Here is an 18423-nt window from a genome sequence, read left to right as displayed (position 1 = left end):
ACCACCACCCAAACCTTCTCTGCCCCCCTCTCATTATTCCTCTCCCCTCCTCAGCCTTATCCAGGCAGCCTTCACCTCACTAAATGTCTCCTACCCCAATTTTACTTCCTCCTGTTGGCTCTGCCTCTCCACCACTTCCTCACTGTATGAGCCCATCGCCTCCAACTTCTCCTTTTCAGAAAGTGCAGGAGACAACCCCTCGGAGTGCAATTGGAATACCTCTACTGTCCCCCTAACTTTCCATTCAGTCTCCTATACAGGAAAGTGCATCCGCCCTCGTTCAAGTAACTCTCACAATCTCACAGCCTGTGCCAGCTATTCGTCTCCCAGTAGCTCTGCCAAGTTTCTTATTCCCCACAACTCCTCCCAATGGCTCTGCTCCTCTACAGGACTTACCCCCTGTCTCAGCACGAATGTCATCAAATAATATAAAGAAACTTGCCTCCTAGTTGTCCTTCTCCCTAGGGTCTTATACCATAGTGAGGAAGACTTCTTCCTCCGCCTGGAAACAACTGCAGTTCCTGCCAAGCTGCAAAAGCGAGAACCCATCACCGCCCTCACGGTTGCCACCCTCCTAGGTCTTGCAGGCGCTGGTACCGGGATTGCTGCATTAGCCAGTCACAGTCTCGCCCTAACTCATCTCCGGGCTGCTGTCGACGAGGACATCCGTCACCTACAAGACGCTATTTCCCATCTTAAAAATTCTATTAATTCCCTCTCTGAGGTGGTGCTCCAAAACCGCCGAGGCCTCGATCTTCTGCTCCTCAAAGAGGGAGGCCTCTGTGCCGCCCTAGGGGAAGAGTGTTGTGTGTATGCCAATACCACAGGTCTTGCAGAGAACAGTCTAAAGAAGGTCCGGGAAGGACTGGAAAAACGTAAAAGAGATCGTGAGGCTGCCAGTTATTGGTCCAGTTTCTTCGCTCCCGTCCTCCCATATATCCTTCCCTTTCTTGGCCCCCTAATAATAATTATTCTAGCTCTTGCTTTAGGACCATGCATCATTCGCAGAATCGTCCAACTTGTGAGGAAGCAGACCGGTGCTATCTTTTACCAGCAACTCGCCACCTCTGATGACCACTGCTCCGGAGGACCAGCCAATCCTCCGCGACCTCGTCGCCATCGGTCGGCTCGACGGCCACGAGGCTTTTCTCGGTCGCAAAAGCATCGCACCGACGCCGCGCTCCGGCTTCTCTGAACTGTTGGACTTTGAACCTTCCTCTGCCTGTGACTCCTTCACCTAGCCCGCAGCAGCTAAGCCATCGACAATCGACAAGACGCCTTGTCACTGCTGAGCCCCCGACTCGCTGAACTATCGTTGATTCCCTTTACTCCTCCCTCATATTGAACAGCAGGCTCTCGACTGATCGATCCCCTTCGGGGTGGGGCACTCTGGGGCAGGGTTCGCGGCAGAGTCCATAGCCATATCCCGGATTTAGCTGATAGTTCCAGCAGTCTCAAATTTTGTCTCAGGCGAGTCTCGTAGGCGGGAGCCCGGTGACGGCCGCACGGGGCTCTGGCCATTGCACAGAGACGCCTAGTGACGCCTTTGACGCTGGATGCCACTCTCCTGTCCCAACTATCACTACCCAGTTACAAGGCAAAGTCCGGTAGGGAGAGTCACGTCGTTTCCAGCTCACGGGCTCTCCGGTCTCTATATGAGGTAAGCATTCTGGTCGGTGCCAGAGGTTCTGCCGTGAAATGGCAGGGGCCTAGTCCAGACTCCCCAAAGCACCAAAACATGTAGTGGGTCACTCAAGCCCACGGGAGTACACTCATCAATGGAGACACTGGGTGAAATATATAAAAAAGGGGGAGATGTGGAGAGCCGCTTCCCGGGTTGGGGCCTAGTGGACGGGCCGCGACCTGCTCTAGAGTTAGGGCCTGTTGGACACGCCGAGACCTGCTCTCGAGTTACCCCCGCCCATCGAGTGAGCCAAGATGGCGCCTGCATCCCGTTTCCGCATATGACGCTTAGGGCGGCGGCTGCCTGCTAGCCTATTGTACACGCTTACGTAGTGCCTGCACATTGGTTGTAACTATCGTATATAAGAAAGTGCCCGCGCTAGCCTCGGAGAGACAGCCCACAGGGAGCCGTGCCTGACGGCTGCATAGAGGTTGTTCTCCCACGGGGTGTAAGGCCTCGCGTGGAATATGTAACAGAGAAAGTTTTCTTCCTGGCTCCAGTAAAAGGCTTGCATTTACTACCGCTGTGTGCCTCAAGTGTTGGTTTGTCTGTGTCTCTCCCTCTTTTCCCTCTGTTCTCCTCGCCGGCCGGGGACAGGGCGTGTGGGACCGAGCGAGAGGGCGCCGGACAATTCTCCCTTCTGTTAACTGATTTAAAGAGTTATTGCATAAAACAATATGTACATAATTGTATTGTTTGTTGTATAACATATAGAAATGTGATATATTTGACAATAAAAGCACAATGGAGAAGGACAGAAACAAAACTGTATTGGAGTAAAGAAATGTCACCAGCTGGTAAATTGAATCCTCAGAAAAAAATGAAGAGAACCAGAAATAGTAAAAAGGTTAACATTACAAACTCCATAAATGCATAGTCACTCTCCTTCCTTCTCTCAGTTTCTTAAAAGACATGAAATGACATAGAGTAATAATTAGAACAATGTATAGCTGTATATTTGCAACATATATGGTTGTAACATGAATAGCAATTATAGAACAAAAAATAGAAAGAGCTATGTAGTAGTAGCATTTCTATATCTCATTGGAATTCAGTTAGCACAAATCTGAAGTGAATTATGATGAATTAAGATGTACATTGTAAGCCTTAAAACAATCACAAGGAAAATAATGCAAAAAATAAATTGAAAAACAATTAAAATAATTAGAATACTACATTAGGTAATATTCAGTTAATACACAGAAAGTAGTAAAGTAGGAACAGAGGAACAAAGAAGATTTGAGACATATGGAAAACAAAAAGTAAAATGACATACATAAATCCAATTGTATCAATAAAAACATTAATGGATAAACATACTAGATTAAAATGGTTTAAACAATACAATCAAAAGACAAAGATTATTGGACTGGTGGAAAAAAGCAACAAAACTAGATCCCATTCCATGCTGTCTTGGGAAACACATTAAAAATAAAAGGATGGAAAAGATACTCCATGCAAAGAGCAACCATAAGAAAGTTGAAATCATTATATTAATGTCACACAACATAGATGTTACACCAAAAAAAAAAATGTTACCAGAGATAAAGAGGGACGTTTTACAATGAATCAATTTTAAAAGTTTCAATCCATCAGGAAGATATAACAATTAGACACATATATGCACCTAACAACAGAACACAAAATACATGAAATAAAAAACTGACAGAATTGAATGGAGAAATAGACAATTGAATAATAACAGAAACTTCACTACCTCACTTTTAATAATGGATAGAAAAACAGGGCAGAATATCAACAAGGAGATAGAAGACCTGAACAACAGTCAAACCAACTAGACCTATCAGACATGCACCCAACAACACTAGAAAATAGATTCATCTCAACCATAAATGGAACATTCTCTAGAGTAGACTATATGCTTAAGCCATAAAACAAGCCTCAAGGACATGAATGGGATCTGATTGATTGGAACATACATTGTAAAGCTTTTTTTTCCATAGTTTTTATCCGTGTATGAATATTCAGCAATTTTTTTTCTCCTTTTCTTTACTGTGCTAGTAGTATGGGATGCAAGAATTTTCCCTTGCCTTTTGGGACACATTGGCATGAGGCAGACTTGATCATGGCTGACACTTGAAACAAAGCTGGATCATTGTTCTAATAACATCTTTAGTGGAGTCAACTTTTTTAAAAAAATCTTTCACCTTTAACCTTTTGGAGTCCAGCCTACTGTAGCTTAAACATTTATTTTGACTCAGTTCTCTTATCAGCTACTCTGCTATTTCCAAATCAAAAGTTTATAGTGCAAGAAAAAGATAAAGACCCAAGTGACCTATGTGGGTAAAATGTAACTGTGGTTAAAACTCTATCAATGTAGGTGAGGAATATCAGTTGAGCAAATGCGTCTGTGGTGGCCTCATGATGTGCTTGTGGCTGGGGGAGGAGGTGAGCCCAGCTGAGGATTTGTGTACAGACTGCAGGTGCCCCGGGAGCACTGTGCCTCCACAGCACAAAAATAAATGGCTGAGTCTGTGGTCTGGGAAGATGAAATGTTCAAAGTGGTGTAGCGTTCTCTGGTGACTGTCGTGGAGCTCAATCTTCCTCTCTGCTGTGTTCCCGAAGGATTGTAAAACAGGTTGATGAGGCGTCTCCCAGGGTTTTGGCGAAACCACTGCACACTGGTCACAGAGGCAGAAAACCTGCACCGCAGCATGCAGCTGGCTCCCTCCTGGAGACTCAAGGCAGGAGGACTCTGCTCCACCTGCAAACTTCTCACACCTGTCAGAAAGGGAGAAAAAGTCACATGATGGCCACTGTTAGACTTAAGAAACCCTGAAAATTCCCCTTTAGATTATTAGAAAGTCTGAAAGATTTGTAAATCCTTGCCCTCCCTCCTCTCAATCATGCTGCAGTCGCAAAATCCTTTCAGATTCCAACTTGGTACAGCCTTAACTCACAGCAAACCTGGGTGCACAGAAGCCCCAGAAGGGTGCCCAATCGCCTCTTCATGCTGCTTTGCCTTGTTGCTTGGGACATTTTCTCCATAAAATAACTTTAACTGAACTCAGGGTTGAGGCTGCCGTGACTTGGTACTTGGACTACGCCTACTCCTGCAACCAATCAGCTCCTACCAACAGGTTGTGTGGCAAGGAGAGGGAGGGGTTTCCTCCACGAGGAAACATCTACCCCAGCCACAGCCTTGGGAGACTCATAGAAAAAGCATCACATTTTAAAACCCACAAGGTGTTCTGATAAAAGGATCTTACTGACTATGAATTAATTTCAGTGAAAAGTCATGCTAGTCATACAAAGTAATAGCATAAATTCTGTGCATTTTGAATTCCTATTCTTACAATACATGAAATATCTATACACCCACATATATATGAATTAGTATTCTAAAGTTTTGAGAAAAAACTAGGATCAATTCAGGTACCACTTCTACGAATAACCTCCCTGATATTGTTTTTCTAATTCTTATCTGGAAAAACTTCCTGTGGGTTACATTTGCAGTTCAGCTGGTCTTTTTTTCTTTCTAATTTTTGTTTTTCTCTTTTCCTCCCATTTTTCTTCTTACTACATTTATACTTCCCTATTTTCCCTCTTTGTCTTGCCTTCTCTCTCCTGCTTCTTTTAATTTGCTAATTACAGGAAAGGGACAGAAAGAATATTAATGAAACGATGGTATCCAATGATTTAGAAATAATTTCAAACCTGAGAAATGAAAGTTTAGATTTTTCCCTGATATATAAAAATCTTAAGCAAAAAAAGGGAAACAATCATAAAAATCTGATTTCTATTCTTTGGAATTCTCGATTTTCCCTTTTTCTTTATATGATTGCTCTGCTTGATCCAGAGATTTTTTCTGGCATGTAAAAATAAATATAGATTAAGATAACTTGATCTACAAATATAGATATGTCTGTTATGTAAATATAGATATATACATTAGAGCTATAAACTTCTAGTACTTGAAACAGGGACTAAATCTCCTTATCAGTCATTAATTTTGGTTTAGAAAGGCAGAGCTATTAATTGAAAGGAATATTGTGCAAAAAAAAAAAAAAAAAGCAAGTTCTTGTATGTTGTTAATGCTTTAGTTTGTCCTCATCTCCAATTGTTTTCCCCTTCTTACAATCAATGAGCTCCCTCTGCATTCTCAGAGAATTTCTCAAATCTTTCGACAGCTATTCCCCACTAGTTCCCTTGGTGTAGTCCCTCAGTTTAAGAAAAGCCTATAGTGCCTCCTAATGGGCAAAAATCTTCAGAAAGGAAGACTTCCCACTCAGCAGTCACAGACAGCTCAACACAGCTGTCCTGTTCTAGGGCTGTATCTGCAGATGAACTTGAAATCACAGGAGTATCCACAAGGATGGAGATACCATAAACAGGACCTTAAGTCCCCACAGTGCCTTATTATGAAAATAAATATGGTTTAATGGCACAAAAAAGCAATCCATTCAAGTCTTACTTATAAACTTTAAAAACTGAATCTTCCAATGTTGTGTTACAAAGCAGGTTAAGAATGTGTTAGACTTGGGGAAATAGAAATTTAGACACTATATCTCCCTTAAAGAGCTTGTGATATGGGATGGGGAGTGATAAACATCTCCATAAATGTAATAAAGACCTGAAAGATGTCATAAGAAAAGCATACTATAGGTGCAGTCATCCAGAGAGTAACAAATACTTCAAGTTTGTATTACACGAGATAGCTCAATGGAAGAAACTTCAGATAGCTCAATGGAAGAGGTGATGCTTTATGCTTTTATGCAGGTGACAAGAGTAGAACTTTGAAAAGCAACTATTTTAAATATAGTGAACAGAAAAGATGAGCATATATGTGGAAAGTACCATCCTTATATCCAGGCAAGAGGGCCCCTGCTCTGAGCTCCATATTTTGCAGGACCACTCAATTGCAAACACACACACACACCAATTAGTGTATTAAAGAACACAACAGTGTCTCTGTCACTCGGGTTCAGGCACAAACTGTCACCTTAAACAACTGTTCTTGTGACTAACACCTTTCAGGCTGAAGGAAAATGCTTCTTCACATGCCTTAACCTTGTTCTTGAAATTGCATCTGAAGATCAGAAAAATTTATGGTTTGTGCTGCTGCTGACATAAGACACAGATCCTGATTTGGAATATAGGGCAATTTTAGGGAAGAGAAAAGAAAAATTAATTAACTAGCTCAATCTTTCCTCTCAGAAGGATTGAAAGTGATAGATTTCTGCATAATGGAATATTGTTTCCCAGGAGAGCTGAAGATCCATTTTCTTGCTTCTCTTATGCACTCATCTGTGGTTCTGGAGAGTACATGTGAATCAGCACCATATTCAAAACAGTTGCTCATGGTGACTGAACCACTTTGCAATATTAAACAGTGTTACTTTTAAAATTGTTTATACTTAATCTAGACTGAACCCGCATATAGGATGATACTGATTCTTTAACAAAGATGGACAGTGAAACTAGAATTGTGAATAATTTGATTTTTACAAAAAATATCTACAGTTCAATTAAGTTTAAATTTGTTTTAAAAAATTCAGCTTTATTTAGCATGTTTTATGGAAACTGTTGATTACTTTTTATTTTGTTTTTTCATTTTAATAGGTGTTTTTAAATGCTTTAAAAGAAAAATAACAGTTTTGAAAACTTTTATGAAAGTAATTTTAGTTTGTAGTCTATAAAATAATAATAATCCTTTGTAGATAATTTGGAGGTAAAAGGGTTGGAAAATAAGATCCCCCATTATGATGGTTAGGTTCATGTGTCAACTTGGCCAAGTGATGGTACCCAGGTGTCTGGTCAAGCAAGCACTGGCCTAACTGTTACTGCAAGGACATTTGTGACTGCTTAGGAAACCAGAAGGCTGGTTTACTAAATTATCAGTCAATTGGCTGCAGCTGTGACTGATGATGTCAATGAAAGGTGGGTCTTCCACAATGAGAGAATGCAATCAGCTGGATTTAATCCAATTAGTTAAAGAGTTTTACACAAGACAGATAGAGAACCTTCACTTCTTCCGCTGACCAGTGAAGCATTTCCTGAGTTTGTGGAAGTTGCCAGTTTGTTTCCTGAGTTCATTGAAGACATTCATCAAAGTTGCCAGTTCGCTGCCTAAAGAGTTCATTGAACATCTTCATTGGAGTTGCCAGTTCTCTGTCTGCGCTATGGAATTTGGACTCGTGCATACCCACAGTTGCGTGAGACACTTCTAAGAATCTTATATTTATAGATATATTTATAGATATCTCTTGTTGATTCCATCTCCCTAGAGAACCCTAACTAATACACCCATATTTTCACTGAAGTAGAAAATGAAGTTATCTGCAGACGCTGAAGATCAGATGGGTTATTCAATAATGTTGCAAATGTTTACTAAGGGTACTGTGTGAGTAGTATAGGAAAATAAGAAAAGACAAGCAAAGGAATCACTAATTGCTGTTGGGCACTCAGTGGTCATTGGATACATTGAATTAGAAGGGAGAAAAAGAGGAGAGAGGTAACCTGGATGTGTCTGAAATAGAAAGGGTAGTCACATATAGAACCACTAGCCCCAAGGTTCCACATGGCATAAGGACCACAGGATAAAGAAAGTCCTGTTTCCTTCACACTAGCTCCCCTTTGGAAAGATTAGCCTACACCCATCCTTAAATGTCAGCCTTAATTAATTCCTCCAATCTTAAATATTTTAGTCAGTAAACTGAAGTTCTTTGAGTCCTGAGAGTATGTCTCTCAGAAAGCTGGGTAAGATAATCTGGAGATAACGCTATTTGAAATAAACAGTCATCCTAGGTTTTCTGATTGCTTGGAAGATTACATTAACAATTAAATGCAAATCTCTGGTTTGCCTTATCACAATGTACATGGTCAACCTTAAGACCTCTCAGTCCCATCAATGTCTGAAATGACATGGCATCAAGTATCTTCCTCCAGCTTGTTTAGCGTCCCATAACTTCTTTTCCTCTAGAATCCTCACTCCCTAGGATTGGCCACTGAGTGCCCAACAGCAATTAGTGATTCCTTTGCTCTTCTTTTCTTATTTGCCTATACTACTCACACAGTAACCTTAGTAAACATTTGTGACATTATTGAATAACTCATCTGATCTTCAGAAAACAGGAATCTTTCCTTTTCAAAATTGCAAAAAATTCTAAGATTTCCACAGGAGCTAAACACTTTCCAGTATTCTGTCTCCTCTGTACTGTTGGCCTTCATACAACATGTCAACTTCCTGAAAATAACTCGGGTTGAGCCCCTGAGTCTTTTAAGCTACAGTGTCTCAGTTTGTGCTCAGCTCCCTCTGCAGTCCTAGGCACTGTGTCTCTCAGAGCACAGAAGTACACAGCCGAGTCACTCCACTGGGCAGAGGCTTTCCTCAGGTAGAAGGAGGTTTCACTCTTCTTAAATTCAGCCTCAAAACCTTTGATGCCTGAAATAAGGCTGTTTCCTGATGTGTACGTCAGAAGAAGCTGGAGGCCTTGGTTGGGGGACTGCACATACCAGAAGAGATACGGAGGAACAGAAGATGAATAGTTGCACCTCAGCTCCAGAGGGGCTTCTTCAGCCACAGAGACAAGGGCCTCAGGCTGGGTCACTGCCTGGGCCTCGGTTCCTCCTGCAACATCAAAGCTGTGCCAGTGAACTCAGATTCAAATCGGAACAGTGCTCACTTGTGGAAAAGGGGATAAAATGGAATAATACTCACGTAGTAGCAGGAGCACACCAAAAGCCAAGATGAGTACCAAGGCCTTGGATGAGCAGTGAGGAAGCAAAACGCTCCTTCCTGAGAGATTCCCCATAAACAAATAGAAATCTGACAACTGGGGACTTGAACTTGGCATTGCTCTGAGACTGAAGACAGATGATGGGGAATTTAGATTTCTTCTTAGGGAAGTTGCAAGGACTCTTGGCAAGAGAGGCTTTCTTGACAAAGCTGCCTGCTTCCTGGCTTCTTTGGTTCCTCACATATCACTGTCTACAAAATGCTCGGTAGGGGCACCTCCTTAAGCTGTGGGGAAGGAAGGCTTTGTGAGATGACTTTGATCTAAAACAGAAAAGCTGTTGCCAATTTATGCAACAATGCCCTCCAGGGGTCAAATAGAGAACTAAGGAGAAGCTCTCAATTTTTGTAAGCTTTCCCTGCCTCTTTCCTGCCCTTCTACGGTTGAATTTCAAAGCATTGTGATCATGTACTGAGAAGGACTATGTTTCATAGACCATAAACTTTATAAAATTGGAGCTTAAACAAAGAACTCAAAATTATTAATGAAAAATGGGTCCAAAAATAATTTTTTAGCATGAGAAATAAATCACACCAACTTGCAAAATTTTTAAAATAAGTACTTCAAACATCACAAAATACAGAAAAGTTACATAATATTTTACTTGTTTGCCTAACACACATCTATAATTAATACTTTTTGTTTTCATATTGTTTTGACTTCATACTTCTGAACTGCTTCCTTGTATGACAATGAATTTGTAATATTTCATATGTAGAGAAAAAAAGGTAATTCAGCCTTTCTCCTATCATGGTTTATCAACCTGGGCTTTTTATTGTATACAGTACATTATATAAACTTAATGAGTTAGAGCAATGTGTATTCATAATCTCAGTAGGTCAGAAATCTAGGCAGAGCTTAATTGGACTCTGCTCAGAATCTCACAAGGCTGGAGTCAGCCAAGCTGCAGTCCTCTTCCAAACTCACATGGTTGGCAGAATTCATTCCCTTTTAGCTGTAGAGCTCACAGTAGCTTGCTTCCTCATGACTAGCTGGAGAATCTCTCTGATCTTAGGGAAGGTCCAAGAGAAATCAAGACATATAGTGAACTGAATGGAAATGAAAACATGACATATCAAAATCAAATGTTGTGGGACACGGCTAAAGCAGCACTGAGAGGGAGATTTATAACACTAAATACAAGCTCCCAATTCAAGAACCTATAAAAAGATGAGAAAAATAAACCCAAAACAACCATAAGGAAGGAAGTAGTATGTACAAAAGTAGAGCACAATTAAATTAAAAACAGGAAAACAATAGAGAAAAATCAATGAAATGTGCTGGTTATTTAAAAAGAGCAATAAAACTGCTAAGCTTCTAGTAAGACATACAAAGAAAAAAGGGAATGAAGCCAACGGTATTATCACAGACCTTGCAGACATGAACAGGATAATAAGGGAATACTTCAAAGAATACAACACATATATATTTGCCAGCTCACAAAATAGACCAATCTATCACAATTACCCGATATGAAATAGAAAATATGACTATCCCTAGAACCATTAAAGAAATTGAATTTGTAATTTAAAAATTCCCATAAAAGAAATCTGTAGTCCCAGATGGTTTCACAGGAGAATCAAGTAACATTATTTTTAATGATGGAAGACTGAATGATTTATCCCTAAGATCAGGAACAAGACAATCAATATCCACTTTCAGCACTGTTATTCTAAATAATGTTGGAAGTTATAGCCAGTTTCAAAGGAAAATTCTGTTAAATTTTTAAAGAAGAATTGATGAAAATTTTACACAATCTCTTCCAGAAAAATAGAATAGAAAGGAAAGATCCCCAACTCATTTTATGAAGCTGGTATTATCCTGACAGCCAAATCAAAGATAGGACAAAAAAGAATACTACAAATCAATATCATCATGACTAGAGACACAAAAATCCTTAACAAAATGTTAGCAAACAGAATTCATCAACATGCAAAAATAATAATGCACCGTGACCAAGTGGGGCTTAATCCAGGGATGCAAGGTGGTTCAATGTTCAAAAATCAATCATTTCCGTCTACCATATTAATCGGTTAAAGAAGAAAAATCACATAATTATAGCAACCAATGCAGAAAAACATTTGACAAAATCCAACGTGTATTCATGATAGAAGCTCTCAAAAAAGAAGGAGTAGAGGAGAACTTCTTCAACTTAATAAAGAACATATTGAAGAAAACTTCCAGCTAACATTATACTTAATAGTGAAAACTGAATTCTTTATCCTTAAGATAAGGAACATGACAGGAATGTTCACTGTTGGCACTATTTTTCAAATGGCACTAGAAGTTACAGCCAGGGCAATAAGGCAAGGCAAGGGGATAACTTGAATACAGATTGGGAAGGAAGAAATAAAACTGTCCCTATTTGAAGATAACATGTTTACCTTCACAGAAATATCCCAAGAAATCTTAAAAAAAAAGGAAGAAAGAAAGAAAGAAAAAGAAATACCCCAAAGAACTATTAAAAATTAATAGAGTTCAGAAGGTTACAGAACACAAGGGAAACATATAAAATCAATTTTATTTCTATATAGTAGCAATGAACACGTGGACACTGAAAAACTTATAATCACACAGAAAATGAAATACTTAGGGGTAAATCTACCAATGATGTACAGCATATGTATGCTAAAAACTACACAACTCTGCTGGAAGAAATCAAAGAACATCTAAATTGTTTCTACATACTGTTTCATGGACTGGGAAAATCAACAGAGCAAAGATGTCAATTTTCCCAAATTGATATACATGTTTAGGGTAATTCCTATCATAATCTCAGAAGGGTTTTTGTGTAGATATAGATAAGGTTATTCTAAAATTTATATGGAAAATGACAGGAATTAGAATAGCTAAAGTAATTTTTAGAAAGAAGAATAAAGTGGGAATAACTCTACCCAATTTCAAGACATTATAATCATGACTGTGACATATTGGTGGAGGGGTAGGCACAGAGATGAATGTAAGAGAATAGAGAACTCATAAATAGGTCCATGCAAATACACCCAAATGGATTTTTTTTCAAAGGTGCAAAAGCAGTTCAATGGAGAAAAGATAGCCTTTTCAACAAATTGTGCTGGAGCAATGGGACATCTATAGGCAGAAAAAAAAGAAAAGAAAAGAAAAGAAAAGGTTCTGGACTAAGCCTGATGCCTTACACAAAAATTAAACTCTGAAACTTTTGGGAAAAAATTCAATGAATATCTTCAGGATCTAGAAGTAGGCAAAGAATTTTGAAATTTGACACCATAAACATGATAAAAAATGTATTTGCTAAACTGAACTTCATGGAATTTTTAAAATTTCTTTCTGTGAAAGGCCCTGTTAAGAGAATGGAAAAGCAAGTTATATACTGAAAGAAAATGTTTGTGAACCATATATGTGACAGAGGACCAGCATCAATAATATATAAACAATTCTCAAAACTCAAACAAAAAAATCCAATTAGAAAATGGATAAAAGACAAGAACAGACATTTCATGAAGGAGGATATTCAGATGGCAATTAAGCATTTGGAAAGATGTTTGAGACTTCTGGTTTCAGCTCTCATGTATAAAGAGCTTGGAAGTTGTCACTCCAGTCCTCACAACAAGAAAAGTACTGATTAAACTGAAAATCAGGAACTTTTGTTGAACCTGTCAAAGAATTGAGGTCACAGGGCAACACCCTCACCCCCAAATCTGGACAGAGAGGCAAAAACACAGAATCACAGGTGAAATCAACTTTCCTGAAGCAGAAGCTCCTAGAGCCACAAACTGGTAAGGATACGGAAGTAGTAACTTTGAAAAATTGCTGGAGGCAGATTGCAGACTAGTGTGAGAGTCAGAAACTTCTGGGGGCCTCAGTTGATTTGGGTATCTTCATACAAAAACCTGCACACTAATGTTTATAGCAGCTTAATTCATAATCAAAAATTCATATTCCAAAAACTGGAACCAACCAAGATGTCCTTCAATAAGTGAAAGAATAAACAACCTATGAAATATCCATAAAATAGAAATATTATTCAACAATAAAAAGAAATGAGCTATGAAACCATGAAAAGACACAGAGGAAACTTAAATGCATATTGATTAGTGAAAGAAGCCAGTATGAGAAGGCTGCATATTGTATGATTCCAATTATATGACATTCTGGAAAAGGTAAAACTATAGAGACATTAAAATGATTAGTGGTTGCCAGGGGTTGGTGGGGAAGGGGAGAGAAATTAACAGGTGAAGCACAGGGGATTTCTAGGACATTACAGTTATTCTGCATGATACTGGAATGGTGGATATAAGACATTTCACATTTGTCAGAATGCATAGAACTGTACAGCATAAACAGTGAGTCTTAATGCAGCCTGTGACAAGAGAATCTAATGGCCTTACAAATGTACAACAACCTCAGTGAAGAGGCTGGGGGGAAATGTGCTGACCTAAGTAACTTTGGGAATGAGTGGAGTCTGTAAAACCAAAGGCAAGAGGAACTGTAGCTAAGCACTGTACTCTAGTTGACAAAGTTGTTTCTCACTGGAGCACCAGTGAACAATTTGGATACAGCTACACATGTATACTGGAAAGGAATAATTAAGTACTGTAAATGTATGGCAGATGGTGGAAGCCAAGTTTTTTACTTTTGACATGAGAGTTTATAGATAAGCAAGGGAAGGAAGCTGAAATGATTCATGTTGATGGATTAGAGTTAGAGACATCAGTATGAACTAATATTTAACTTAATATAGATACAGGTGGTTAAATATAGAAATATTTATAGATATGTGTATATATACACAGGTTAATATAAACACATATTTTATTTTTTTGCTCTGTCAGTTGCAAGGGCCTAAAATAAAGCACATCCCAGTAGCAGCAAGCACACCCAGCACCCAGACCTTGGTTTTTAATAACCTCCTTCAAGGAAAATAACCAGGGATCATTGGAGAAATGGCTCATTCTAGGACTAGGGCAAGAAATATGCAATGTAACCATTCATCATCTTGTAGTGCCAGGAAGGGAGGGAGGGAGGGAGAGAGGGAGAGAAAATAGAAAGAAAGAGAGAAAGAGGGAAGGAAGGATGGAAGAAAGTAAAGGAGGAAGGGAGGGAGGGAGGGAGGGAGGGAAGGAAGGAAGGAAGGAAGGAAGGAGGGAAGGAAGGAAGGAAAAGAAGCACATTGATGGGGGTAGGTTGTTGAGAGTCAACTGAAAGAGCTCTCAGTGGCTAAAGCTGGAACAATTTGAGCATGGAGCCATAAACTGGTAGGGATACTTGAGTAGTAACTGAAAAATTGCTGGAGGCAGATTGTAGACTAGGATAACCTAAAGTATAAAATAAATATCTCTGACTCCTTACTGATATAAATAAATGATTGAATAGAATAATAAATGGGGAGAAGAGACCTATATCTCCTGCAGAATTCCAAATAATTGATATAGATACTCCACCCTCAAGGAGGGCGAACATAACTCCACACTCCTTAGGTGTGTGCTATGCGAGATGACTTACTTCCAAAGTGTACAGTATAAAATGGAACAAGATAGTAGCTTTACAGTAGAGACACCTGACAAAAACTACTCAGCCAGGTGATCAACAGTCATAAAACATGTTGATAGCATGTACCCTTGATATGATGTGATGAAAATGGCACTTTATCTTCCTCCTGATAACCCATAATACCAGTCTTATAATGAGAAAAAATCAGATAAATACCAATAGTGGGACACCCTACAAAATATCTGATTAGTAATCCTCAAAACTGTAAAAGTTATGAAAAAGAAGGGAAGTCTGATAAATTTCCACAACCAAGGAAAGCTTAAAGTGATACAACAACTAAATGTAACCTGGTATCTGGGATGGGATCCTGGAACAGAAAAAGGACATTAGGTTAAAAACTAAGGAAATACAAATAAAAATGGGATGTAGTTATTTTTTTTTATTAGAGAAGTTGTGGCTTTACAGAAAAATCATGCATAAAATACAGGTTTCCCATATACCACCTGTTCTAGTTTGCTAATGCTTCACTGGAGGGTGGCCAATGGTGTCCGGAAAACCTCTGTTAGCTGGGAAGGCACGTGGATGGCATACACTCCAAAGTTCTGGTTTCAAAGTGGCTTTCTCCCAGGACGTTCCTCTCTAGCAAGCTTGCTCCTCTTCAAAACATCACTCACAGCTGCACTGAGTTCCCTCTCTTTGAGTCAGCTCATTTATATGGCTCCACTGATCAAGGCCCACCCTGAATGGGTGGGGCCATGCCTCCATGGGAATATCTCATCAGAGTCATCACCCACAGCTGGGTGGGGCAAATTCCAAGCAAATCTAATCAGCACCAAAACATCTGCCTCACAAGACTACATCAAAGAATATGGCTTTTCCTGGGGGACATAATGCATTCAAACCGGCACACCACCCTATCCTATTATTAACACCTTGCATTGGTGTGGTATGCTTGTTACAACTGATGAATGCAATTTTCATAATTGTACTATTAACTATAGTCCATTGTTTAACTTAGGGTTCACTGTTTTGTGCAGTTCCTTGGATTAAATTTTTTTTTTATTCTAGTAACGTATATACAACCTAACATTTCCCCTTTTAACCACATTCAAACGTATACTTAAGTGCTGTTAGTTAACAATGTTGTGCTATCATCACCACCATCAATTACCAAATTTTTCCATTACCAAAAATGTGAAAGAAACAAAAGAGATAAATAAAATTAAAACTGCATTAAGAAATCTCTATTCACCTATCAGAATAGTTCAAATTATAAATAACACTCTGGGGAAAAATGTGGGAATATTGGACTTCCCCTCCTGGGCTATTATTGATATTCTCACAAACATTGAGGACTAACAATTTAGTAGGATGAGCCCTCAATCTTGGGGTTTGCCCTTATGAAGCTTGTTACTGCAAAGGAGAGGCTAAGCCCAGAGTACCTCTTTGTTGCTCAGATGTGGCCCTCTCTCTCTCTCTCTAAGCCTATGTGGCAGGTGAACTCACTGCCTTCCCCACTTTGTGGGACATGACTCCCAGGGCTGTAAATCTCCCTGGCAACATGGGACATGACTGCTGGGGATCAGCCTGGACCTGGCATCCTGGGACTGAGAAAATCTTGACAAAAAGGGGGAAGCAAAACGAAACAAAATAAAGTTTCAGTGGCTGCGAGATTTCAAATGAGTCAAGAGGTCACTCTGGAGGGCAGTCTTATGTGCCATATAGATATCGCTTTTTAGTTTTAGTGTATTGGAATAGCTAGAAGGAAATACCTGAAACTGTCAAACTGCAACCCAGTAGCCTTGATTCTTGAAGAAGATTGCATAACTATGTAGCAATGGTGTGACTGTGTGATTGTGAAAACCTTGTGGCTCACAATTCCTTTGTACAGTGTATGGACAGATGAGTAGAAAAATGGGGACAAAAACTAAACAAAAAATAGGGTGGGATGGGGGGCATGGAATGTTTTATGTGTTCTTTTTTACATTTTTTTTTTTTTTTTAGAGTAAGGAAAGTTTCAAAAATTGATTCTGGTGATGAATGCAGAACTATATGATAGTACTGTGAATAACTGTACACTGTGGATGATTGTAGGATAGGTGAATATATCTCAATAAAACTGTATTAAAAATAAAAATAAAATAAAAATTAACACTAACACTAACTTCTATTGAAGATGTGGAGAAACTAGATCACTCAAACATCACTGGTGGAAATGTAAAATAATACAGCCACTCCTGTAAAACAGTTTGGAAGTTTCCTATTAAAGTAAACATGCAACTATCATATGAGCCAGCAATCGTACTCCAGGGCATTTTCCCAGAGAATAAAAGCTTATGTTCAGGAAAAATTCTGTATATAAATGTTTATTTTAACAGCTTCATTCATAATAGACCAAAACTGGAAACAGTTTTTCACTCAAGATGCCCTTCAATGAGTGAATGGTTAAACCAACTGTGGTACATCAATACCATGGAATACAACTTAGTGATAAAAAGGAACAGACTACTGATACATACAAGATGGTTGAATCTCCAGAGAATGAAGCTGAGTGAAAAAATTCAATCTCCAAATGTGACAGGCCATGTGATTCCATTTGTATACAATTCTTGAAATAACAAAATTATAGAAATGGGAAGTGGATTTGTGGTTTCCAGGGCTTAAAAAGTGGGTAGAGGCAAGAAGGAAGTTGGTGTGACTATAAAAGGGAAGCAACTGGGGATACTTGTGAAGATGGAAATGTTCTTTATCTAGACAGTATCAATGTCCACATCCTCGTTGTGTGATTATGCTCTAGTTTTGCAAGATGTTACCTTGGGGAGAAACTGAGGATACCTCTCCATTAGAGTTCATGTGTACTGAGGCCAATTGCATACATGGGAATTTTCAAAATTAACTTCCATATAGAATACTATGTTTATGAATACTATGTTTAGAATACTATGTTTATTAAAGGATAAGGAATTAAAATGTGTTAATTCAAAGCTTGCAATTATTATTAAGACTCAACAATTGTTTAGAACTTGGGCCCACAAAATACTTTTTTTTACAAGGAGTATCTTATCACTGATATCAATTAGCATTGCCAGCATATGGTGATAATAATAAAAATCAGATAGATTTTTTATCATTTTTATTATTGTATTTAAATTCTCTAAGGTACCCCTCTATTGCCTGAAACTGGGACAGACCACTTCCACTGCCCAATCTTTGGTATGTCCATGCTAATGACAGTGAATAAGATATAAGCCCTTGGAATTAACTGCTGAAGTCAAATAGAACTAAATTTTGAAAATGAGATGTCAAAGAACTGAGAGGCAAGTTGTAGCATGGGTTCTGTCTATGGCCATTGAAGTTCCCAGTCATGCTGCAATCCACAAAATTCAGTTCCTCACCATCACCCTCCTTTCACAACTGCTACTGCCAAAGTCACTGAGGATATCCATGATGCTTAATCCACTGAACGCTTTTCCATCCTCATTTTACACTCTAACAATCTTCCCTAAAGTTTTC

The 18423-nt window shown here is 39.0% G+C and overlaps 2 gene segments (V, D, J or C); both read right to left on the bottom strand.

The window, feature by feature from the left end:
* Positions 1–3330: 3330 nt before the first annotated feature.
* Positions 3331–4729, bottom strand: LOC119532275. The segment is given in 2 exon segments: positions 3331–4426; positions 4606–4729. Coding segments are annotated over 2 exon segments (450 nt in total).
* Positions 4730–8883: 4154 nt separating this feature from the next.
* LOC119532951 lies at positions 8884–9617 on the bottom strand. The segment is given in 2 exon segments: positions 8884–9275; positions 9366–9617. Coding segments are annotated over 2 exon segments (528 nt in total).
* Positions 9618–18423: the final 8806 nt, after the last annotated feature.

This window comes from Choloepus didactylus, chromosome 4 (assembly GCF_015220235.1).
Source record: "Choloepus didactylus isolate mChoDid1 chromosome 4, mChoDid1.pri, whole genome shotgun sequence".
Classification (NCBI taxonomy): Eukaryota; Metazoa; Chordata; class Mammalia; order Pilosa; family Megalonychidae; genus Choloepus; species Choloepus didactylus.
Note: the sequence above shows the minus strand (reverse complement) of the source record. Positions and strands in the feature narration are given on the sequence as shown.